We start from the raw sequence: 25,720 nt of genomic DNA, 5'->3' as shown, positions 1-25,720 counted from the left end.
CCCATCCAAACTTCTAAGGTTTCATTAAAAAAACTTTTGCTATTCTATTATTTCACAAAGAAATATGAGATTTTTGTATTTATTTGTAGCCTAAACCCACAGGTTATGAGGAATTTAAATAAACTATAGCTAAAGCTGCTTACAGCACAATTGAGTTAGTACTTGTAGTGGAGTACTTGTTCCTATTGTATCTGTATTTTAGTTAAAGGACCTTTGCATTGAGTCAATGGTCGTTGACAGGAATGCCTCGAGTATTTTGATATTAAAATAGTTTCAAATGTTCCTTTCCTAACCCAATAGATGTTGGAGTCCAGCCTGAATTAAAAACATAGGAGACATTTAGTTTAAACTTGAACATTTAACATTTATTTCTCATTGTTTATTCTGAAAAATGCAGAAAAGACAGATGAACTTCCCTTAAAGTGAGAAGGAAAACAAAAAACATTGCTCCTACTCTCTGCCTTCCCAGTAATGTTGTACAGAAAACGAACCTAAGATACGTATGATCCTGAAAACAAACCAACCATGAATCCATTACCTTCATGTTAAGTATTTACAGTTTCATCATAAAAGAAGTCCCATGACAGGAATCCCAAAAGGAAACATTTCTTAAGTCACATTCAACCAATGCGCTAGCACAGCCTGCTGGTCACATGATATACAGCAATCCCAGTCTGTGTTCACACACACACTACAGCGTTCAGCAGAGAGCTGGAGAAACACTGACTAGTCTACACATAGGAGGATCTCTTATCACAAAGGAATTACTACAGAACATATAAAGAGGAACAGATGAGCTTTGAACAATACCGTAGCCTGATAAATCACATTAATAAATCTATGTTGGGATAGTGGTCACCAGCATTGTAAGGCTGTAAAATGATAAGATATTACAAATGTGACTATATCTATCAGGTCATTCGTGCTGCCTGGTACCAACACCAAATATTTCATTCTTTCATCATAAACATTTTGACAATAGCACCCATTGAACACCAATTGACACAGACTTTCGCTTGAATTGATAAAAACAACCACATTCAGTTATTAGTCGATCACACGATGTACATGGAGGACACATAATCACACCTACTGACCCAGGCCGGCTGGTTTGCTCGTCACATTTGACCTTTTCATTAAGAATGACAGGAGGCAGTGATGAGCAGCAGGAGGGGCCATCATTTAATATTCATCCTGCAGCTGCTCCATCACTATTGGCAAAGATATTATCAAGATATTTTCAATTAAGCCTGGTTAAGAAATGTTGACTACATGGTGAAAATACTGAGGGATCAAAATGTACCAGCCATTCAATAAAAAGGAAAAATAGGAACTGGCAACCAGCGTACTCAGGCAATAGCTGCACTCATTTACTTTCCCCTAAGAGAGGAACCCTTTAAAGAAAATTACACCTCCTTGAAAAAGGAGGTATAACTTTGTGTAATTTTAAATGCTTTTGACAAAATATTTGTTAACATCACATGAAAACATTTTTTAACACTGAAGCAACTTCATCACGAACACTGCTACAAAGGCGGGTCGCGTTAGATTGAATGACATTTAGGAGCACGTGTCAGATTTTAAGAGATCTGGCATTTGAATTGAAGAAACAAGAAAGTATTAGGACCTCTGGAGGGACAAGATAACGACAGAATTAACTTATGTTATAATCAAGAGAAATACAAAAAAAGACAAAAATATATATGGAGTAGGTAAATCACAGGTTGGGGAATACTGATGTCTGCATCAAACTGACCCACATTTGTAGCCGTGTTTGCATTTGGTCACTTCTGAGTTGAATTCTTGGTCTACTGTTGATACGCAAGCATTGAAAAGAAAAAACACATAGAAAAATATGAATCTAAGAATCACTAAGCTAAGCATTTGCAGCTTCAAGCTCCGAAACGAAAACAGTTAAACAAATAATGAACATGACTTCAGAAGGCAGATTATATGAAGTTCATCGTTTATTAAAATTCTATATGGTTCAATCTAAATGAGTATAAAAAAAACAGTTGAAATCAATGCGAAATTCCTAAGCAAGTGTGAGTGTACAATGTTTGATCCAGTGTACTCTACTCATTTCAAGTTTATTACAAGACAGCAATCTCAAACCCTGAAAGCAACTCAGAGAATCAGGAGTACTTCTCAGAACAAAACAATGAACATATAGCTTGTTGCCTTGCTACCTCTACCTGTCCTTTGATAAACCTCTGAGAACAAAGAAGGAAACTGAATGTCCCAAATCTCCAGCGTGGCCCAGCCACCATGAGGTCCGTTTACAAATCAGATAATAAATACAGGCATCCAAATGGGCTACAACAGCAAATATTTTTGAAAATATTTTCCTCATGCATACACACAAGCATACGTCTGACTGAGACTATGAGCTTTCTAAAACCTCTTATCTATTCTTAACAGTTATTCTTTACAGTGCAACAGTATGGCAGCAAATGGATAGCAGTGCTTTCATTAAAAAAAGGAATGGAAAATAAAAATATATACAACATTATGGAAAAGCAGTAGTTTCATCTTTTGGTCCTGCGTCCTTTACAGACAGAACTGCTTTTTGAAAATGCTTCCTTATATCAACAACAGTAGTTTCCACAAGACTGTGAAGGGCTGTGAAGGGAGAAGAGTGAAACATGTTAGGATGTGAGGTGCTAATGATAGGAGGAGGGTGACAAGGCCGAATCACACCAGTTTACCATTTAATACGAGCCCGTCTGGTCAGACTTTAGGTGAATTCTCTTTGGAGAGTGAACAGGATAATAATTCAAAGTGAAAGTGACCATGGCAACCACCAGTGGGAGTTTCTAAACAAGGCAGGGTGTAACACTAACAGCTGCCTGAGGCCAGGAGAAAGGAATGCTACTGCCCTAATCAGGCCAGTGTTGGAAAGCTAAAACTTACAAATAAAGACTGTAGAAATGAAGAAATGAGTCTGCTGTGTCATTGTTTCTCACAAGGACAATGGAAGTGGTTATCTGCACATGAGAGCTAGTCAGGAGGAACAAGGACATCCAGTCCTTCATGAAGGCAGGGCTAAATTCCCCGAATAAAAAAAGACCATGTATAGAACAGTTCAAATATGTGCTGGGAGGCATATCACCAGTTTCCTTTTAAAGACATATAAGACAAGCCTGCTGTTGTGTGGAAGCATGATTTACCATAAAACGAATGGGCCAAGTCAGTGACTTTTAGTTGAAATAGTCAACTGGGAAGTCTTTAAACTTAAAAACGGGTGTCTTAATCATAAAGGTGTTAAAGCTAGAGGCTAAAAACTAAGCCCATATATTTGATAACACGTGTTTGATCTGGATTGAAGCATCAAAGGCAGAGGATATACCCGCTTTCTTGGGAAATGAACATGCCGCGTGTTGCTTGCATTGTTAAATCTGCAGGTGTTCACATTATCCCTCAAAACAAACGTAACATTTTATCGAAAATATCTATTTGCACTCTGGTGTGTCTTTTGGGTAGTGAAAGTTATGTGGCTGCATACCAGTTTCTCCGTGTAAAGAATCTCACCTTGTTACAACTGAGAGCCTTCGGATCCTCCGTGCACGTAGCCGCCTTTAGACTTCATCTGGGCCTGGACGAGGTCCACCTGCAAACATCAAGGTGTGAATGTTACTTATCTCTGTTGGCTTTACTCTGTTAATCAAATGTTCTGTAGAGGTGATGGTAAGAAATCGTACCGATGACAATCCCAGGCCCATGTCCCCCGAGCCTACGTGTGTGGTGTGAACAAAGTTTGTTGGCTCGCCGATCATGGAGCGATCGATCCGTCGTCGCCGTTTCTGAAAATGAGTGACATAAATATCATTTTTTTAGAAATGTATGTTTAGTCGTCTAACACAGTGGTTCTCAAATGGGGGTACGCGGACCCCTAGGGGTACGTTGGAGTACTGCAGGGGGTACGTGAGATTTATTTTATGTTAATGGAAAAAAAAGATAAATATACCAATTTTAGGAAAAGTAAGGAAGTTTGAGCAGTGTGGGTTTTATATCAACAGAGTTACACACAACGCGAAGTGTAATAACTGCAGTTTGCCTCCCTGTCAGAATGACACAGATCCTCAGTGAAGCACAAGCCCATGTCTCACTACATTGTAAGTACAACTTTTTAAAAAGATCAGTTCAATGCAACTAATGTCGTCTTAGTGTTATTGTATGATGTTAAAATTGGTTTGCCATGAATTTAGTGATGGATTGTAAACATTTGAAATGTAGCATTGAAGTGCTTCTCAGTTAGAAGGTTGTTGTTTTAATAAATCAGACACTGATGGTGCAGCGCTGTACTGCACCTCTTTATATAGGCTTTTTTCCCCAAACAAATAGTTTTTACGCTGATCAGGGGGTACTTGGCTGAATTTTTTTTTCAAAGGGGGTACATGATTGAAAAAAGTTTGAGAATCACTGATCTAACATGCATACATTTGTGTCCACTAATCTAACAGCCGAGTTCATTTGACAGACCTTTGAAACTGAGTTACTCCAGAGAGAATCACGCAGAAGCACTGCATTTTCTCTGGTGTTTACCAGAGGTGTGGTCATACGTTTGTTTAAAGGTGACATGTCATGCTTTTCCGGTTAGTACCCGTCCCCTTGTGTGTTATGAAGGTTTTTCTGCATGTAAACGGTCTGCAGAGTCAAAACCCTCAAAGTACACCCTGTAGGGAGTAAAACTCTAAAACAGAAAATACCTCCCCAAAACGCCTCGTTGGAGATACGTCACTGTCCATTTGATTCTTCCGGGTACATCATGATGTCATGTCGTCCCCGGAACGAAATGGACCAATCCGTGGAGCCGTTACGTTAAGCCCCCGCTGATTGGTCCAAATTGACCAATCCACGGACTTCCTCACACACTCAGTGCATGCAGCTCTGCTGATCTCTCCTCCCTGGCTGCAGGCTGATAACAGACAGTTGGGATCGCAGACCCATTCTCTCTGCAGACCCATTCTCTCTGCAGACCCGTTCTCTCTGCAGACCCATTCTCTCTGCAGACCCGTTCTCTCTGCAGACCCATTCTCTCTGCAGACCCATTCTCTCTGCAGACCCGTTCTCTCTGCAGACCCATTCTCTCTGCAGACCCGTTCTCTCTGCAGACCCATTCTCTCTGCAGACCCATTCTCTCTGCAGACCCATTCTCTCTGCAGACCCGTTCTCTCTGCAGACCCATTCTCTCTGCAGACCCGTTCTCTCTGCAGACCCGTTCTCTCTGCAGACCCATTCTCTCTGCAGACCCATTCTCTCTGCAGACCCATTCTCTCTGCAGACCCATCTCTCTGCAGACCCCGTTCTCTCTGCAGACCCATTCTCTCTGCAGACCCGTTCTCTCTGCAGACCCATTTACTCTCTGCAGACCCATTCTCTCTGCAGACCCGTTCTCTCTGCAGACCCGTTCTCTCTGCAGACCCATTCTCTCTGCAGACCCGTTCTCTCTGCAGACCCGTTCTCTCTGCAGACCCATTCTCTCTGCAGACCCGTTCTCTCTGCAGACCCGTTCTCTCTGCAGACCCATTCTCTCTGCAGACCCGTTCTCTCTGCAGACCCGTTCTCTCTGCAGACCCGTTCTCTCTGCAGACCCGTTCTCTCTGCAGACCCATTCTCTCTGCAGACCCATTCTCTCTGCAGACCCATTCTCACGGCGTTTATCAACCTTTTTCTTACTCAATATTAAGCCGCACTTATTGTTTTTACTTCGGCTGTGACTTTGTGTGTGCTCAGGGTGAGTTTGGCTGTGTTTCGCTGTGTATCGCTAAACAAGGAAATCACACCTCCACGGAGCTCAGCACGATTCACAACGTCCCAACTGGTCCCGACCAATCGGAGCACACTGGGCTCACAGGGAGGGGGGGGCAAGAGCTGCAACGAGCCGTTTAGTGGAGAGTGAATACTGCTGAATACACATACTATACAGAGATGCTGTATGCGAAACCAATGTGAGTTTGGAAAATTGCACAATATAAATCTATTCTAGTAGACCTCAACAATGGAATTATGATCAGTGGAAATGGCCATGACATGGGACCTTTAAGTAATGTTCATGGACTGCCCCCCCTCCCTTAGGGGAATTCATCCACACAAAACACACTGGACGCTGCACTAGGTCAGAAACCAGAGGAGACTGAAGTCCACCGTAGACGGACCACTTTTGGACAAAATGTCCTCTCCATTAAAGGCAGCTCTTTGTGGAATAGCTTCCCAACTGAGATACGGGATCGTCCCACTCTCAATAGCTTTAAAGGTCAACTCAAAGAATGTTTGAGAAACAAACAGACGTGCGATCAACGCTAAATGCACTTTAACACAGGGGAATCTCCTCCTGCGGTAAATGCTTGTATGCTGCTCATGCTCTTTCTGCATATCATGTATTTCTGTTTGCCATGTATATAAATGTCATGTTCATAAATGTTGTATGTGACGGGACTACGGATGGAAATGAGCTCAAAGCTAAAATCCGGCTCATTTACATTTGAAAGCATTATTTTGTTTAAAATGTTCACTCATGTGCATTGTCCCGGTTCAAATAAACGATTAAATGAAAATAGAAAAAAAGAACAGTAAAAAATAGGGATGCTCCGATCGCCAATTTTGGGGCCGATCGCCGGAATCAGTGTCGGCCGATACCGATCGCCGATCCGATGGAGTGGGCGGGGCCTATGGGGATCTTCCATTTAAAGTGATGTTTAAAACTCAGTTAATGGGGCTCATTCACTGGAGCTTCCACAAACAACAACCAACTTAATTATTACATTCAAATAAAGTACATTATTCAAGTTTACATTCACTTTGGATAATAACACGGGAGAAATTAGTGGAAGCGCTCTCTTTTCCTCTCTCTCTCTCTCCCCCCCTCTCCCTCTCTCTCTCCTGAGAGCCTGTCAGTATCGTCTCATGCAGCCCACTGATCCAGTAATGCGTAACCAAACAGTGAAGAATACATACATTTATAACTAGTTTAGCGTGTTCCAGAGGTAGATAAAATAGCTAAGTGTGTTAGGTCTAACTTGAAGTGTGTGTTGCTCCTCTCAGCGGTCCGTCACAGCAGGATTTCTGCTTCACACACGTTGCTTACCGCTGATACCGCTATTTTATTGTCTTTTTCGGACACCTTAAAATACTGCCAGACCGGTGAAGCCATGTTGGCGAGCTTGTTTTGCTGCGCACAGAGAAAAGTGTCATGTATTTGACCTCATGTGATCGGCTCTCACGATCGATATCGGTAAACCTAGTAAAAAAGGACATGTTTCCACTGCATGTTATGGCGAGACTCTTTTTTTCATTTCCATTTGAAAAAGCTGTGGATGGTGCATGCCTGGTACTTTTTTAAACTACCACTTTGTCAAGTTTCAGGTATAGTCAAACTATATAGACCACTGACTGGCAGGGAGCTCTAAGTCTTACCCCCATTTCATACATTCAAGGCTATATTACTTTTCAGTGAGGATTGAGAAGAGGCCTAAAGAAAGAGTGTGCTCATTCCTCTCCTGTACACATTTGTATTCATAAGCAGGTTAATACCTGTGCTGCGGAGCCTAAAGGAGACAATCATGATGCCTGTTACCGTATCTGTTAGCAAACACACCGGCAGACTACAGTGAGGCACAACGAGTGGCTGTCACTTTGGCAAAGCTTATTTAATTTGTCATGCTCACATCAGAAAGCAGGATGTGGTGAGCGGGAGGCCCAAATCTCTTTTAAAAGACGATGTCATATATATTTCAGGCATGACCCAACCACACATTTTAAGGAACTTGATCTCGGTATGGGGAGTATTTACTTCTCAAATGGAAACCATAATGGCCAGTGCACTGAAAACACCATATACTGCTATGTATTCACCTATATTACTTTGAAACAGCATTTCATAGACGTTTTCCACAAGGTCAGCAATGCCTCTACATTAAAGATTGAGTAAATCAATGTGTCTTCCAAGTTCCACATTCGTACTCACAGGCTGTGGCTGCTCTGCAATGCAGCAGCTGAAGCAAACCCAGAACTCAGTCATTCTGAGGCCGACGAAGAAGCCGCAGCAGTTTCCTCTCTCTGCTCAGACGTCTCTGTGCGCCTGTCTTCCTGTTCAGTGCTACCAGAGGCAGACACACGCCGGAAACTGATGACAGACAGACAGACCACTGGCTTCTCTGGAGCAAACCGTTGGCACGAGAAATATTCTCCCAACAAAGGGCAGCACGCTCCTGTTTAGGAAAGAACACATCTGTTATTTTCTCATTGAATGCTGAGCTTCTAAGACATATTTGTCATTATTTTCACGGTTATACATAATGTGACTTCTTTGTTTCTCTTAGCAGTTAGTGATTTGTGAAAGCTACTTTGGTGTTGGATACAGGTCTAATGTTCCAAGTTAAAGTTGTGGTAAACCACCTGATAACAATAACAAGAAGGGAAACTGGTAATCAGGTTGATTTAGTTGTACATTTTGAGGCCTGACGTGCGATTAGAGGGGCTCTCTCTGCTGGGGGAAACACAGATAATCAGGTCAAATCTAAAAGCAGGTCGCTCTTTTAGAGAAATATGCTTTATTTCATATTTGCATTTAACTTTACAAACATTTACTATATATAAATTGCATGTATTCGGACTCTCACATGGTGCAATAGGTTGTACAACATGAAACATCATTTACTTTAAATAGAAGAAATTGGGTCAATGTTTTCTGTACGTTTCCATGTGGGATGCCGAGCCGACACCTACTTTGAACACGGATTGAAGTGATCAATGTTTAACCTTTCTTTGCGTTTGTAGTCTTGCGTAAACAATAAAGTGTTTGCATATAACCTTGTGCTTTCATAGCCTCTGATCAGCCCTTAATGTAGTTGTCATCATGACGTCGACAGCACTGTAGCTTTGATACAGCATTCATTTTAATTAATATTTCCCTGGAGAGGAAATAATACAGAGGCTGTTTCCATTAATAGGGCATCAAATAAAATGAAGAAAATAAAATCTTGGGCATCAAATGACTGAAATTGCATATGTTGTTAATACCAACAAAGTTATGTTGGTATTACACATCACAGAGAAACAGTTGCATCCTAGGTTCACCGTAGACAACTAAAGGTCAATTAAGTTTAATGTAAGGCTGAAACTGCATTATTTTCATTGTTGATTAATCCGTCTATTATTTATTCATTTTCTTTCCATTTGATGTCTGTCATAAATGTTAATCAGTGTTTCCCAAAGCCCAAGATGACATCCTCAAGTCTTCTTTAGTCCACAACTCCTTACTGACAGAGAACCAAACATCTGAACATTTCAAAAGCTACAATCTGAGAATCCAGACTTTGTTTCTTTAAAAAAAAATTACAAAATATATAGCTGACAACTAATCCATGAATCTTGGCAGCTGTACTTTAAGGCTGTCTCACATTTTAGTTCTTTAGAAATGAACAATTTCAATTGGTTTATGTATGACTGAACTGAAGCAGTATCAGATACTTCGAGAAGTGTCCTCTTAGTGGAAACAATCGTTTAGCCTGCTATAACTTTACTTGGCAGCATCTGAAAAACACGATCAGGGATTTATATCGGATATATTTGCTGTCAGAGAGGAGGCTCAAATTATCCGCCAAGTGCAAAGAGCTCGCTGACAAAGTAGATTTCCTTGTTTGTAGCCAACTCTGGCTGACATTACACATTGCTGACATTGCGCTGTTACTGTCTATTGCAGATACATTATTGTATCAGGTTGACTGGTGAGTTTATAAGCCTGTGTTTTGGATCACTAACACGTACATCGTACATTTAAAACAAATTAACGTTATGTAACTTGCACCGCTGCGGCAGACTCTCCTCTTCAAACCGCGGGTCCGAAGAAAAATCACGACCGGGCGAGACTCAATAAAGAGACTTGTGACATCCCATTGAGAATGGATTTGAATGTGAAACGCTTAAGTGGAACAGGTTCGTTTCCCGAAGCGAACCAGCGTTAGCATTGTCAGCTGCTAACACAGTTAGCTCACCAATAGCAGCAGGTCCGTGTTTTTTTTCCACTGACAGCTAGCTAACCAGGCTAACCGAGCCCGATTTCGAAGGTGTGACTTCAATGTTTAACAAAAACGAAATGTAAAACCAATTAGTGTTCAAGTAGCGGTTTTCCAGCTGTAAAATTATAGCGTAAATAACAGTTTTTATGATTGTATGTGAATAAACTTACCAGATGGCAACCGGTTTGCAGGAGTAAAAGCGAACGATCGACTGAAAGCTAAAGAAAAAAACAACCAGGAACTACCTCCCTGATGACGTCAACCAACTTCCGGTGTAACGACTGACGACTTCCGTGCTTACCCACGTTTTTCTCACAGAAGATACAAGTATTCGTGGATAAAGGTTGCTTTAAAATATTCACTATGAGGCCACTTACAGAAGAAGAGACGAAAGTAATGTTTGAGAAGCTGTCAAAATAGTAAGTTGACCAAGAGGGCGGTTTTACCTGCTTATTAGAACTCCTATTATACTAAAAATGGTAGCATCCGTGTTAGCCTGCGTGTGTTTTGTAGTAAGCCATGTCTTTTCTCCCACGACAGCATCGGAGACAACATTAAACTTCTAGTTGACCGACCTGACGGTTCCTACTGTTTCAGACTACACAATGAGCGTGTGTACTATATGAGGTAATCTACGATATATTACGTTTCATGTTCTGCTATATATCCTGAAGTCATTCTGAAATTCATATACCCTCGTGTTTTGTCCACAGTGAAAAAATTCTTAAGTTGGCCACAAACATTTCCCGGGATAAGCTCGTTTCAGTGGGAACATGTTTTGGAAAGTTCACAAAGTCCATTAAATTCCGCCTGCACATCACAGCTCTGGATTTCCTGGCGCCCTATGCAAAGGTGAATGGGTTTCCATTTTTCTTATTTGTATCTTGCCCTACATCGTTTGCATTTCCTCCTCTCTCATAAAACCTTGTGGATTAAGAGATGCAGTAAGGAGAAATTAAAGCCATGCAAATGTTTAGTGAAGTGGTGCATCCTTTTCAGTAGTGCATCAATTTGCATAAATGTCAAATACATTTACAGGAAGAGCAGTGGATTAACTGAGGCCAACCTGATGGTCCAGCTGCAGTTCTCATACTTACTCTCATTTGACACTTGTAAACACCATGTCACACCAGCTACTGTCATACTGAACTTTTCTAAAACATACCTCTGTCCTGTGTCACACAAATATAGGACTTCACTTGCTGTTAAATTCGTAGTAGAGTGGTACATGCAGGTTAATCTAACAAGTTTGTTATTTAATACTGTTTGATAATCTCTAATTTAGTTTGGAAATGTATTGTGTGCCTGCATATCTTTTTCTAAAGAATTGAATATATAACTTGAAGCTTCTTGTCATGTCTTTTTAAGTTCAAGGTATGGGTGAAACCTGGACAGGAGCAGTCTTTCCTCTACGGGAACCATGTGCTGAAATCCGGGCTTGGCAGAATCACAGAGAACACGATGCAGTACCAGGGAGTCGTGGTCTACTCCATGACGGATGTGCCCCTGGTAAGATGTGTTACTGTGATGCTCACGGGTGTTCTGTCAGAAATCAATATCTTTTGGACCTAACCTCTTTTTTCAATTTGAACACTTTTAGAACAGAGTTTGATTAACCAGAATGACCAATCATTCAGGAAACAAGAACCCTCAAAGTTGACATATATATTGGAATCGATAAGATTGACCTACCCACTATATTTCTCTGAGTTGTGCTCTTGCTAGAATGCTAAGGCACAACCAAGTGCCCACACGATAACATCGCTGTACATCATCACTTCTTTCACAAATGAATGAACACTTAACCCCGTGCATCTGGTCCTTGTGCATACATGTGTCACCTGTATTCTTGGTTGATTAGAAAAAATACAATTGATATAGGATGAGGTCATTTAGTGATTCTCACAGAAAGCCATTTACAGTATTGAGGGCTTATAGCTGGGGCCACTTGTGCTGAAAATTCACATTTCAAACCACTGCAATATCAAAGGTGCTGCCATCAGTTTAATGTCTTCCCCTCAACACCTCACTCCTGAATCTTATATTACCACACATACTAAATGTTCAGAATACATATTAGCTAGAGCAGCTCAACTTGGCATCATACGACAGACTTTGCCATTGTTCAAAGAGAGGATTTCCTAACCAGTAATGCGTCTTTATTTCTCAGGGTTTTGGAGTGGCAGCCAAAACTACCCAGGAGTGTCGGCGAGTGGATCCCATGTCCATCGTAGTGTTCCACCAGGCCGACGTAGGAGAGTTCATCAGGAATGAAGACACGTTAACATAAAGAAGCAACAGCTGAACTGTCGAATGCCCTTTTTCTTTGTCATTTTACACGCAGTCACCTCTACTAATATTCTCCCCAAGAATATGTTTTCTTAACTGAGTGGTTGGATATTAAGGCCTGGTTCAATGGCACTTTAATAGCCGATATCTCAACTCCTCCATATTTCAAACGCAGCCTACGGACTGACATGAAAACCTGCTATCCACAGAATTAGCTAGTCATAGAGGCTCCTGATCAAGAGAGAATATTTGTTTCTTTTGTAAATGTCCTCTTTCAAATAAATCCATATTTGTATTCATTTGTCTTGTTGAGCGTGCGACTGTATAGAAGCCTGCAGTGAAAATGCGTATCAATCACCATTGCAGTTTTATTTTTTTTACTACAAAAACCAATCTTAAAATTAAAATCTAAACATTTATTGAACTATGAATTCTATAACCGTATCTTTAAACATGATTCCATTCTGGAGACAGGATTACATACTCAAACTATTTTTGAGTTCTTCATTGTTCTCCATCGGTCCTTCAGGCTGACATTTGACCTTTCTTTGAAGGAGAAATGCGATTTTATCTTACTCCAGTTGCCTTCTCCAAATCTTTTGACCCCATCTATTAACATTTGCGTCTCCTCTTCATTCCACTTCTGCAACACAACAGGAACACAGTTACTCAGCTTTGTTTTCTTTTTCAAATGATAATGCAATCCATTGTGCTTGCCTTGGTGCTTTTATGACCTGACCGTGTATTGTTACGCTCACCATCTTTGCGTGGCCTGGAGGTGCCTGATTTACGCTTTGATTCTTCGATCCTTTAGGGGGAAGCAAAAACAAATTACTGCATGAACAGGATTTCACAATTTACACAGGTTTAAGTCGAAACCCCTCTTTAATGGTCACACATGCAGAGCACACACAGTGAAATTTGGCCTCTGCATTTAACCCATCCTAGTAGTAGGAGCAGTGGGGGGGGAGGGGGTTGTCCGGTGCCTTGCTCAAGGGCACCACGGCAGGGCCCATGAGGTGAACTGGGACCTCTCCAAGTAGCAGTCCACACTCCATATTTTATGTCTGTTCGGGGGCTTGAACCGGCGACCCTACGGCTCACAGTCCAAGCCCCCACTGACTGTGCCACTGCCGGATATTTGCTCAAATGTTACCTGTATTATTTTTGGCGCTGAAATATGTCTCTTCATCGCTCCATGTATCCCTACTCTCCTTTGCGTTAGTGTACAGCACTTTCCTGTAAACAAGAGCACAGTTTCTTACCTCGGGTAATTTATTAACAGCTCGGAAAAACATAATGGCCACACCTTAAGAAAACAAACACGTTTCACTTATAAATGTGCGGTAGCATGTATTGCCAGAATGTATTCACAACAGGTGAGTGAATCTATTCATAGGTAGAGCCTCTGCTGTACTATTTACTTACCATTTTGAGTGTGCAGGACCTTTTTCCCGAGCAGAGTCCTTGTTAGGAGTAGAGCTTTTCTGAGGGACAGGGTGAGTAGGGTACAGTTCTGGTGAGCTGTCCAATGAAGAATCTCGGATATGGACTTCATCTGGAACCCTGCATAGTTACTTGAAAGTTAATCAAATGTCATCCATTGAGACAAATCAATTAAGTGACTTCAAATAATGACAAATGAGCACATTTCAACTTGCCTGCGGAGAAGAATTCTGGCCTCTTTTGTTAGAGGTTTCCGCACTGGGGCTTTGCAGGGAGCGGGCGACTCCTGTGGTTCCTCATTACTGTCTGATGATAACGGTTCTGACTTTCTGCATGATGAGAGTTCAGACTCAGTCAAGAAATATCTAGAAAAAGAGGGACTTTCAATTAGGGCTGTGCAATTAATCGTATTTTAATCGCGATTACGATTATGGCTTGCGACGATTATGAAAACAGCATAATTGACAAAATACGATTATTTTGCTGGGTGCGCTTTCGCCCCTCCCTAAAAGCCCACTCGGCCACGTGGGAGTGACATGTGTTGTGAGTGTTCAGCGCGAGCGAAGATGTCAGAACAAGAGCAGCAACTCGTTAAAAAGAAGGGTACAACTATTTCCACTATTTGCAAGTACTTTGCCATTACATTTCACATCGCTAAAGATATGTGCCCAGTTAGCACTGTTAGCAACCAGGGCTTTAAGCAACTTGTCAACACGTTGGACAAGCGTTACGCGATGCCGTCTCGGTATTATTTCAGCAGGTCTGCGCTGCCTGCACTATATGACAAATGCCGTGGGGAAGTTGAGAGATGTGGCTTCAGCTGACTACTTTGCTACCACAACAGACCTATGGTCTAGCCCAGGGGTGCCCAACCAGTCGATCGCGAGATGTGTCTAAAAATAGAACAACAATATTCTGTTTTATCGTTAATGTCCTGTAACATAATCTTCCTGTGCCAGAATAATGCACTTGAACGCATCAAAGCTTTGTGATTGGCCGGCGTCACCCCATGTGTCGGGGCGTGGCTGAGGGTCTTCAGTACAGGTGGCAATATTGTCACCTGCCTGCGCTCATCTCTGAAACCAGACCATGTAAACAGGCTGTTGTTTCTTGCAAAACATCTTTAAGAGATGACATGAGCAGCCCTACCAGCATTTGCCATGGTGGCCAAAACATTTTTATTTGGTCTTAAATTGTAGTTCAACATTTATTTCCTGTTACTTCTGGACCATGACGGTTGGCCAGCCTTCAACGTTTAACTGAGTGGAATATGTTGAATATGTTTTACCAAAATGTTGGCTATATGTTAAGGAGTTTTCAGTAGGTTGTGACAGTGCACTGCAACATATTTGATTTCATTTATTTTGGTCCAATTTATTTTTATTTATCATATTAATATATGTTTAGTATGGTTTTGGAAGTGCGCTCCAACATATTTGTTCTTGTTTATTGGTAAAATATTATTTGTTTTAAAGTTCAATAAATGGTCAATGAATAATCGTCAAAATAATCGTGATATCAATTATTGACCCAAATAATCGTGATTATGATTTTTGCCATAATCGCACAGCCCTAGTTTCAATCATGCTTTGCATTGTCTATCATATTCTATAACTTTGCAATGTCCTTGACCGTTTTAAACAACACGTGTTCTCACTGACATTTAAAAGGTACACACACTGAGCACAGTACGACAACTATTTGAGCAACTATTTATTATGGACATGTTTACACATATTTCTCAAAAAGCAATAAATGTAAAACCATTGCAATAAATATCTGCTGCGGTTTCACATTTGATTAAGCCCCACCTTGACTCGACTTGAAAATGAGACATAAAGATTCTGTGATTTCCTTTTAAACAAATCACTTCTAAAAACGAATATATAAATATGATTTACATACCTGCTGCAGATGTTGCTTTCTCGTCTGCGTCGCTTCCGCACAGGCAGGCTATCCTCATCAACCGTTACCACGCTCAGCTCTGCTGATTTATCGGGTGCAGCCGGGGGCTGTGGAGGCTCCTCTGTTCTGACTTCTGTCTCCTCCACTTCCTGTGAAGCCGGTGAGCTGCTCTGGCTGCCCTGGCTGTCCGGCTCCACCACCAGTCGTGCCACAGTCCAAAGACGCTTGTTTTCTCGGCACTGAGGATGTCTTTGAGAGCCATTCTGCCTGTGCTTTAGGAACAACATCTGTTTGGTCTGTTGGGGAAGCCTCCATGGGGCTGCCCGAATCTCCCTGAAATATCACGTCCTGCTCCGGGTCCGGAGAGGGTGAGAGGCGCAGGGAAAGATCATTTCTTGCCTGGTGTTCTTCCTCCACTTCTTCCTCCTCTTCTGCCGCCAGCTGAGCAAATGTTTTGTCATCTGAACATGTAGACAACGCCTTGAAGGCTGCCTCCAGTCTGGTCCTCTGGAGTATTGTATGTTTACTGTTAAATGAAACAGAGACAAGAAACAGAGAGTTAACAGGGTATCTAGAATAAAAAGGGCACATTAGCTTGTTATGGGAAAGGTTCTTTATAGTGGAAACATCATTCTGTCCTTCTACACACAACAGCTGCAATGAACGCTAAACATATTACAACAAAACACAACTTGGATCGGGTACGCAAAGTAATAATATATGGTTATATGGGTTATCATCTTTGTATTGTTTCGGTTGTTCTTGTTTTCTTTGAGCATCAGGAAAAGCGCTATAAAAATCCCATGTATTATTATTATTAAATGAGGCAAGTATTTCTAATAATTAGGGGATCTCAATGTATGTTATCCTTTCAAATACTGGAAGAGAAATGATTTAGTGACGCGTGGCTCTCTAAGAGGTGGGCTTATTTGACAGAGAGATGAGGATTTGTCATCTGAACAGTTGCCAGTAATGTTGAGCTTGTTTGAAATGAACACAGAGTGAATGAGAGCTTACCCTGGAGTAAAATGGACGCTGCATATTTGTGGAGCAGAGGACGGGCCTGCTGCTTCTTGCTCATCAGGCCCAGCTGCCTTCGCTACTTGATCCCTGAGCCTTTTCTCTTCAATAATCCGTGTTGCAGCCTGATAAACATCATTATACACACACATTGACTTTACCAACAAATATATAGAATTGTATTGACTAAAGACATTTCATTATTTGTTGTTGTACTCATGAGAATGTTTTCAAAGACTAGTCAAACAAATCTTGTAATCTTTTGACATTCAATCATTAGTGGCATTGTGCTAATTGCATGTTACCTACCCTGAGGAGAAAGGGAACGTCGCTGAAGAGACTCTGGCAGTAGTCAAACATCTCCTCCCTAAAACTCTGGAAGTCGATGTGCTCGATGACTTCATGCGTTTTGCTCTTCTTATTGATCAGCCGAGTGAATATAGCTTTCTATAGAACACAGTGACGTTAAAGAAAGCGAACCACATAGCATACACGGAAAGATTGCTCAAAGTCATTATCAGACTAAATGATGTATAGTTTCAGTACGATTTACAAAATGTATAAACATGCAACTAGAAATGAATGTAATGTAATAATGGAAGTTATGGCTCGACATTGTACACTATATAAACATCTTTATTTGTTTGTTCGAAAGTGAAAATTACCACAAAAAAATTATTAATAAGAATATATGATCTATATAAATAATAGCCTGATTACATTTCACATTTTCATTGTTGGTATTGCATACATCATCAACAATTAAGCAAACAACAACATGCTTCAAGTGTTGTGTGTGGATTTATTTGCATCTCATTTAGGAGAAAAGACTGTTGATTCATCTTCCATTCTTTTGGTAGCGCCTCACATCACCATACCTGCAAGTCTCCACACTTTCCGAGAACAGATAAGGTAGGTAAATGTGTTGACAGACACACAGCTAAAGACTAAACAGAAGACATGATTTACCCTCTATGGAGGTGTTAACTCTACGTAATCATGTACGTAATCAAGTCAATTGCTCTTTGGAACTTTCAAAACAAATCCAACTTGAGCATCCTTTGAAAACCCTGTGACATTGAAAGTGTTGTAAATCCCCCTGCCTTTTTTGGTCTTGTGGGAGGCGGGGCTTAGCCTCCACCTAACAGGCCACATCTGATCCCACTTAAGGCCAAAACATGCAGGGGGATTTACAACAGAAAGAGAGGACTATACTGCTGATTTGACTCCAACATAATTATGATATTATTCAGTAAACATGCCATTCTATTTCATTTACTAACCTTGCCCACCCTTGGTTTAGGAAAGTGTTTGTTGAGCACCTCCTTTGCCTTGTCAAACTCATCGTTTTTGATAAACAAGCTCACCATCTAATAAAGAAACAAAAACAAACAGGTGGTTGAATCAAATCAGACTAAACCGCCTAAAGAAAGTCGTATTATCATAACAAAAGAAACCCACTTACCATCTCTTTAACTGAAGCGCTTGCATGATCAAAATCCCTCTCTGGCAATGGTGTACTGCAGTCCTTCGCCATACTTTCCAGCACCTTTAAGGCCGATTCCAGAGGAGATACTGACGGGTCCTGCTCGAATACCACATCTGTAGACAAAGACAAACATGTATTCACTGCTGTGGAGGTACAGGCGGCCCAGGAGCCCTGCCCTTTTGTTTTAGACAGGGCAGATGTGTGAAGATCCTTTAAAAAGGTTCATCCACACAAGGCTCCTGGACCTGATGGCACCCTCGGCCGTGTTCACCAGGGCGGAGCTGCCATCCGTGGAGGATCTTTACTCCCAGCGGCTCAGGAAGAAAGCCCACAGGATTATCAAAGACCCCCATCACCCCAGCCACAAACTGTTCTGTCTCCTGCTGCCTGGCAGGCGTTACCGCAGCATCAGGACTAAAAACCACTGGACTCAGCGACAGTTTCATCCCACAGGCCATAAGAATATTGAACACCTGAGCTTACTGTTGTTATTTTATGTCTTAAATTGCATGGTTGGGAAACCTGCGATCTAAGTTTTTCATACATTACATAATTACACCGTAGCTTTGTATATGTCATGACGATAAAACCTTTGAATCGCGTTTTGGTCACAATATGCTAATTGTATTACAGATTTAGGTAAAAACCTTGAATATGATGCTGATAAGTACGATATACTTTAACATTTAACATCTTGAAATATGAGACAATGCCAAACAACATTTAGTTGAACTATTGCAGAACAATGTATTGCTGTCGGGGTTGTACCTAGATGATATACTTCGTTACTACTAAATGAAATGAAGCAACACACATTTGTTGACAAAGTTAATGTTACGTTGATGAAATGCAACAAGGTTGAACTCACCAAGATGTTCCCCTTCATTTATCCGGGCGAGAAAGTGCAATACTCGTATCTTTGTTGGCGTGACATCGGAAGAGTAAACAGGACGGGTCAAGATACCTGTAACAAGATGATAAACATTTAATTCCTCTAAAATAATATACATTCAGATAGAAAGTAGGGCTGCTCGATTATGGCAAAAATCATAATCTCGATTATTTGGGTCAATAATTGATATCACGATTATTAAAAACGATTATCCATTTACTTTGAAAACATCCATTTATTGAAAGAAAAATGTGAACAGTATGTTTTTAACAGTTGATTACCCTGAACTTTAAGTATAATTCAACTGAAAAACCAATAAAAAAAAATATATAAAAATAATTATAATGTAAAAAAAAAAAAATAATCGTTTTATTTCGATGATGTTGTTTTCATAATCGTTGCAAGCCAAAATTGTAATTGCGATTAATTGAGTAGCCCTAATAGAAAGTAAATATTCCGAACTCGATTGCATGTAATTAAAAGGCCACCTGGGGGATAGAGGGGGGACATGTGGTAACTCTGGGATAATGGTATGAATGTGTTGGAGCTATACATTGATTTATGTTATCTGAAAATTCAACATTTATTTGTAGCTGTTTTTGTTTATATTAAATTAATAATTATTTATTGTATCATTTTATTTGATTAAAGTAATTATTTATGCTTACATTTTGAAGGTGGTTTTGGTTACTGGGAGATGTATGCGACTGGTGATTATGTACTGGAGACAGGTGGTGGTGGGATTGGCCACGGCAACGGTTTTTTGTACCAGGGAAAACACAAGATTGGTGAAACCATTGTTTGTTGGATTATTGGAATTAGATTAAATAAATACACAAAAACGATTTTTCCTGCCTGCCTGGACTTTGAGTATTTTCCTGCGTGAGATTCGCTTACTGGTGCACCAGTCAGTTTATTTTTAGTTAAATTATCTGTTGTATTTCTTTATTATGAAGCAGCTATACAGAATGTATTTACATATATTTCTTTTTTTGTTCAAGTACATAAAATAAGATTGACCTTTAATAAGCAACGTAGAAAGATTCACGTGTCAAGGCAGCAACAGAATACAAATAAACACAGATATTACACATGGAATATACATAGGAATTAAAATAATAAAAAGTAAAATACTAAATAAGAAATGAAACAGAATTAAAAATAAAAGATGGGCATAAATATATGTGTAGATAATATCTGTAGACTTACACATTCCCAAAGTTCCCTTTATTGTTATTCTCCAAACCCAATAACAAACCATATGACTCGCTGGCCACTTCTCAGAGCTTCATTTAAGGGACTTGTTGTGACCATAGACTGTATATATAAAGGTTGTGACTCTTTCTGAATGGATGAGCTAACTGCAAGATAATAATGCCATCTATAGGTTACGCACATTCAAATGTCACCACTTAACACTTGTGTCTTTGGGCAATACCTTTAAGCACAATAAAGTGTATTGTGCTTAAAGGTATTGCCCAAATACACGTTTATTGAATAAACACTGTAAATACTCTAAATAAAAAAGCGAGTTCACTACAAACTTGGTCGGACACATTAAGCTAGCTAATAGTTTGGCGGGTAAGAAGCTAAACCCTGTTGAGCAGTGTGTTACTTACCGTCAAGTATAGCTACAATCCCGCAGAAGTCCTCGTATTTCTTGGTTTTAAACAGCTCTATGGCAAGGACTGAATAGTAGTCGACTATCCAGTGGTTTACAAACGCTTCCATGTCAGCTTGGATATTAGCCGCCATATCCACAACATGTAAAAGCAACAACAGAGGTCTGTGGTAAACGATCTCTTTGTGAAAGCGAGGCAAACCGAAAGCAGTGCGTATGTATACCCTGAGTTTAGTTTTTCAGACAGCGAGTCATCTTAGTCGGCCCCACAAGTAACTGTTATCCTTCAAAATCGGTAAATATACTCGAGGTGTCAACATGTAATTGAAATATACCCCTTTAGGATCTGTCAAATTTAAATGAAACCATAGACTATAGCATGAAACAGATGACATTTGATCAGGGCTTTGAAAATGTTTCTACCTGAAAGTCTTCATTCAGTGAAAAATGTCCCACTCTACCTACTTTTTCTTCTTCTCTCGCTTTTTTGGCGGATTGCAAACAACTTTAAGGTGCATACCGCCACCTACTGTACAAGAGTGTGTATCACCATATCATCCTATCACCACTTGTGGAATTATACCACTGTGTTTACGTTGTTTTAAATTCTTCCAATCAATCCTGTTTCAATCAAATACTTAAGAATGGCCTTCCTGGTAGCTCTTATTCCCTCACCTGCTGTTCCCAGTATCCCCATCAGGCTCCACTCCCTTCCTGCATCTCTGACCGGAGCCTCATCCCAATACTCCTCCTCGACTCCTCCTTTCCATCACTCGCGTCCCTTCCTTGCGTCTTAGTTCCGCCTCCGTAAGATGCGAGCGAGAGACACGAGGAGGTGACGCGAGGACAGAGGAGTCCTCAGGTATTAATTGGGATGTCCTCGTTCACTCAAACGTCACTTTTAAACAACGTCTGTTAATGATGACATGTGTGCAGCTGTATCCCCTCTCATCGGGCTTGCTTAACTGAATAACCCCTTAGAACCGGCCCATTTGTGGTTAAATATTTATTTAAATGAATGAATCTTTCTCTTGTTAGTCAATGAATTCAATCAATGTATGATGGTTGGTCCTGCTTTTGTGTTCCGTTTTGGTGTAAAATGTAGCCTACATTTAAATACAAATATAATTATAGTAATGTGAAAGCCTTTACTCTGAAAATGTGTGTCCTGTAGATCCCCACATTCACCACAAACCCACATTCAGAACTGTGCATTTTAAATAATGTAACTCCTGAATATCTTAACACAAAACAATACAAATAATTGTTATTTATCGAGATCTCGCCATTTATGAAATAACTTTCTTAATAGCTATGTTTTAGTGACGTTCAAGATCCAGGCCCGGCTCCAGGATGAAATGACTGAGGGGGCTGTTAAAAAATCCGAGGGGGCGATTTTTTTTCAAAACAACGAAAAATACTGGCAATGTAATGATTTGACACACCAAGCTTTTTTCCTTCTCACTGTTCTACATTACATATTTTTATTCTGGATTTACCGCTCTCATTCTGTTCTTTTCCTCTGATCTTTAATAATAGATAGTAGATAGTTGATAGATAGATGCCTGCACTTTGGTTAACAGAATAACATTGATTTCCTTAATTTATAAATTGACAGGCTCTGTGATTATACCATAACCTTTTGTTCTCTATCCCTTAACTCGTCTTCCTATACAGATTCACTTACCTCTAGTCAGGTCAGGATTAAAGAAACATTAATCTGGTTGATTTTTTATTTTCAGGATTGAATGTTCAAATCAAGGCCTAAAACCTGGCATTTCCGAAGAAAGTGACTAATATATAAACCAAATGTAATATTGGATCAAACACTACACCAAATGGACAGACATAGATTAAAAATACAAATATAGTCCCCTGGTTTGTCTCTAGAGTCTAACTGCCATGAGAAAAATCAAATCAATGTTCCAAAATCCGTCGCTGGATGTCGCTCATTGTACCAATACGGTTGATATAATACATAACATATTATTATTCTAGTAAAAGGGCTCGCTTTGGCAAAAACCTGATCCATACAGGCAGCCCTAAATAATAACAAGTAACCATCATGTGTGGTGCTATCTGAAGTTGTCTGTCTTATTTTTTGTTGATGTCATATTGTTTTCACCGGGGTCGGCCCATGGCATAGGCAGTATAGGCTGCTAAGGGCGCATCAACCCATCGGGGGCGCCGAAAATTGGGGAGAAAAATTACATCATGTATTTTTTAGCTGCCCGGATTATAACAGACAAAAACTCATTCTGAAAACTGCACTGGAACAACATAACATCAAGGACATGGATTTCAAGTCAATACACGAAAGTAAATCAAGAAATGAAGTAAACAAGCTGATCTTCAAGTTCCTCAAAAACACTGGTCTGAGGACAAGGATTTAATATGAACATTTAATAAATCAACAGAAGGTGGCGATATATGCTCCAAGTGGAAGCGATTCGCCATTAAAGAAAATAGAAGAAGAAGTAGTAGAAGAAGAAATACGCTAACGCTACAAACAGGCACAACACTGTTACTCTGTTTTTACTGACCTGTAACATTTGATTTCACCTTGCTCTATTTTTTTTAACGCACTTTCAAAAACGGGAACATTTTCGGGAGTTTCAACCGGGTACCAGCCACCGAAAACAGGGACTCTGCCCGGAAAACGGGGACGTTTTGGTTACCCATCCGACTGTGTTTACAGCTAAGCACACACGCTAACATTAACGGCCCGTCTACACTACAGGCATCGAAAAAGCTTGAAGCTGGGCGTGTCTGAAGCTTGGCGATTTTTTGCGAGCAACGCGACCAACAACCAATCACATGAATCTCCCGCCCCCGACATACAAAGAAATAGCAATGTTAAAACGAAGTAAACTGGATATAAAATCCCCAAACAGGCGAAAACCTACCAGTTTCACCCACTGTCTCTGCCACCTCCCTCCATGCCTGGTTCCTCCGGTTTGTATCCCGGTAAATAGTTCTGGTCGGAAAGAACCGGGTGATTTGCTACCGTAATTTCTCGTTTGGAATATGAGGAAATGAACTGCGGTCTGGCTCTCCCAGCTTGCACGCGGTTTGATTGGCTAGCGCTTGTACTGGCGGGAATTGCAAAAACGGGATTTGATTGGCTGACGCCAGCTTCGAGCAAGCATCGAGCCTCAAAAGTTGAACATTGTTCAACTTTTGACGCCGATAGACGCTCGCGATGCTTGCAACGCCTTGCCATGCTGCCCACAATGCAGTTCGGTGAAGTTTGAAAATATCCTACGTCACCCCATTCAAATGAATGGGCGAAGCGTTGAAAGCATTTTTTGACGCCTGTAGTGTAGACGGGCCACTACAAGCTCACTTGGGGTTGAGGCTTGTTTACACGTTGCTTGACTGCCTGCCCACATATCTGATCTAAACGTAGTAACGTGTATTGGGGAAAATAATTATTTAAAGTTATTTAATAATTGTGACATTTATTGTACTTTTTGATGGATGAATGATGCTCAAAGTGAGGGGGCAAATAATACAACTGAGGGGGCAATGCCCCCTTTTGCCCCCTCGTGGCGCCGGGCCCGTCAAGATCATTAAACATGACTTAAATTGTTAGGCTTGCTGAAATACATTTCCGGGTCACTACCGGAGGACCGAGGAGGGGAAATTAGAGTATTGAGAAACCTCTATGGTGTGCCTGCACTGAGCTATACAACAGCTTGAGCAGACCTTGATTTGAAATCCTTAGATCACATCCCCATTTACAAAACAATATTGTTATTTTAATTCAATAATTTGTTCAAATTGTATATACGAATGATTTTAAAAGCAATGTATTTAATTATTTTGAAATTATTTCATTTTTGTTATTATTATTCTTACATTTTGTATTTTATTATTATTTTTGTTATAATTGTAATTACATTGTCAAATAGCTTTCTACCTTTTTCCATTTTTTACACGACAAATGCAAACGTTTAACGAGAGTTTGCTCACATCTTTTTACATCTGTTCAGAAAACACAAGGCTACCAGGGGGGTATACTACGAAGCAGGATTTTAGCTTAGCCGGCTAACTTCAGGGAAAACTCGGGTTTCCGGTGTTGTGTCACATTATGCCTCCCCGTCATGAAATGCCCCCATTGTCACGGGAACGCGCACCTCTATATGACACGTTTACACCATAGGTTTACACCTTAAAACGATGTTTAAAACGAAAAGTAAACGTTCAGGGTTTTTATTAATGGTAATTTTCAGACTGTGAGTTGTTTAGTGGTAGCTCATAGTCTTGATTCTTCTGGTTTAACTTTTCGCTCCGTATTTGAGGTGTCAAAATTCATTCGTCACTTCCTTTTCAGTTTTTGTTTTTTTTAATCTTTTTTTTTATCATTATTGTTACGTCCTGTCTGTATAAACGTGCTTTAAAATGTATTGTTTAATTTTACATAGTTGTCATCTAATAATCAAAATATATGTTTACAAATGTTACATAGTCTTTGTCAGCATATTATTATATACGCTATGCGTACAAAATAAAAGTGTGACATTCATGAAACTTGCTCCATTTATTGGTACCAGTCCTAGAACCATACCCTGAAAAATGCTTCAGGGTGGGATTAATATAAACCTCATTTTATGACAGGCCTGTCCATCACAATATGCCCTCCTCTTGCTATTTTACAAAATAAAAGTGTGACATTCATTTATTTCAGTTTTTTTTCAAATGGATTCATTCTTGTATTTTTGTATCCCTGTATTTATGTGTTACTTATGTCATGTCCTGTCCTCTATACCTGGCTGCTAGTTGTGTGCATACAAGTACAAATTCACTCAAAATCACATACCAGTAAGACCTATAGTCGGGCGTTCATTGTTCTAAACGCACATTGGTGATCTAGAGGTCTATGCATTGGTTTTCCATGCAGGTGCTCGAAGCTCAACGCCCAGGGGGAGGGACATCTTTTGTCTTCTGCAACGCTGATTTCAAATCTGGAGCAATTGTCCCCACCACTTTTACTAACAAAGTGACGCCCATGAGTGGGGGTCCCGGGCCTTGTTGGT

The 25,720-nt window shown here is 40.4% G+C and overlaps 3 protein-coding genes across 3 annotated transcripts; 1 reads left to right on the top strand and 2 right to left on the bottom strand.

Annotated features, from left to right (window-relative positions):
- Positions 1–343: 343 nt before the first annotated feature.
- Positions 344–10,305, bottom strand: LOC117556691 (CDC42 small effector protein 2-like). The gene is made up of 5 exons (XM_034232165.1): positions 10,190–10,305; positions 7,967–8,210; positions 3,702–3,803; positions 3,532–3,610; positions 344–2,622 (listed from the first exon to the last, which is right to left on the bottom strand). Exons 2-4 carry the CDS (start codon positions 8,018–8,020, stop codon positions 3,536–3,538), a joined length of 231 nt encoding a protein of 76 aa, XP_034088056.1. The 5' UTR covers positions 8,021–8,210; positions 10,190–10,305; the 3' UTR covers positions 344–2,622; positions 3,532–3,535.
- On the top strand, positions 10,282–12,603 carry nip7 (NIP7 nucleolar pre-rRNA processing protein). Its single transcript, XM_034232164.1, has 5 exons — positions 10,282–10,438; positions 10,560–10,646; positions 10,733–10,871; positions 11,388–11,528; positions 12,190–12,603. The coding sequence occupies exons 1-5, from the start codon at positions 10,383–10,385 to the stop codon at positions 12,307–12,309; spliced, it is 543 nt and encodes a 180-aa protein (XP_034088055.1). The 5' UTR covers positions 10,282–10,382; the 3' UTR covers positions 12,310–12,603.
- terfa (telomeric repeat binding factor a) lies at positions 11,898–21,186 on the bottom strand. Its single transcript, XM_034232163.1, is given in 13 exon segments — positions 11,898–12,951; positions 13,067–13,116; positions 13,465–13,547; positions 13,737–13,874; positions 13,970–14,083; positions 15,660–15,889; positions 15,891–16,185; positions 16,677–16,804; positions 16,989–17,126; positions 17,963–18,049; positions 18,145–18,281; positions 19,037–19,132; positions 20,680–21,186. Coding segments are annotated over 13 exon segments (1,791 nt in total). The 5' UTR covers positions 20,816–21,186; the 3' UTR covers positions 11,898–12,792.
- Positions 21,187–25,720: the final 4,534 nt, after the last annotated feature.

Source organism: Gymnodraco acuticeps, unplaced genomic scaffold, assembly GCF_902827175.1.
Source record: "Gymnodraco acuticeps unplaced genomic scaffold, fGymAcu1.1, whole genome shotgun sequence".
Taxonomy (NCBI): domain Eukaryota; kingdom Metazoa; phylum Chordata; class Actinopteri; order Perciformes; family Bathydraconidae; genus Gymnodraco; species Gymnodraco acuticeps.
Note: the sequence above shows the minus strand (reverse complement) of the source record. Positions and strands in the feature narration are given on the sequence as shown.

Excerpts from the sequence above, each read along its gene's own strand:
- nip7 (XM_034232164.1), top strand. The coding sequence starts at position 10,383 with ATGAGGCCACTTACAGAAGAAGAGACGAAAGTAATGTTTGAGAAGCTG. Across the intron at positions 10,439-10,559 it reads TTTGAGAAGCTGTCAAAATA|CATCGGAGACAACATTAAAC; the intron begins GTAAGTTGACCA and ends CTCCCACGACAG. Across the intron at positions 11,529-12,189 it reads CCATGACGGATGTGCCCCTG|GGTTTTGGAGTGGCAGCCAA; the intron begins GTAAGATGTGTT and ends TTTATTTCTCAG.
- LOC117556691 (XM_034232165.1), bottom strand. The coding sequence starts at position 8,020 with ATGACTGAGTTCTGGGTTTGCTTCAGCTGCTGCATTGCAGAGCAGCCA. Across the intron at positions 3,804-7,966 it reads TTGCAGAGCAGCCACAGCCT|AAACGGCGACGACGGATCGA; the intron begins GTGAGTACGAAT and ends ACTCATTTTCAG. Across the intron at positions 3,611-3,701 it reads TGGGCCTGGGATTGTCATCG|GTGGACCTCGTCCAGGCCCA; the intron begins GTACGATTTCTT and ends TGATGTTTGCAG.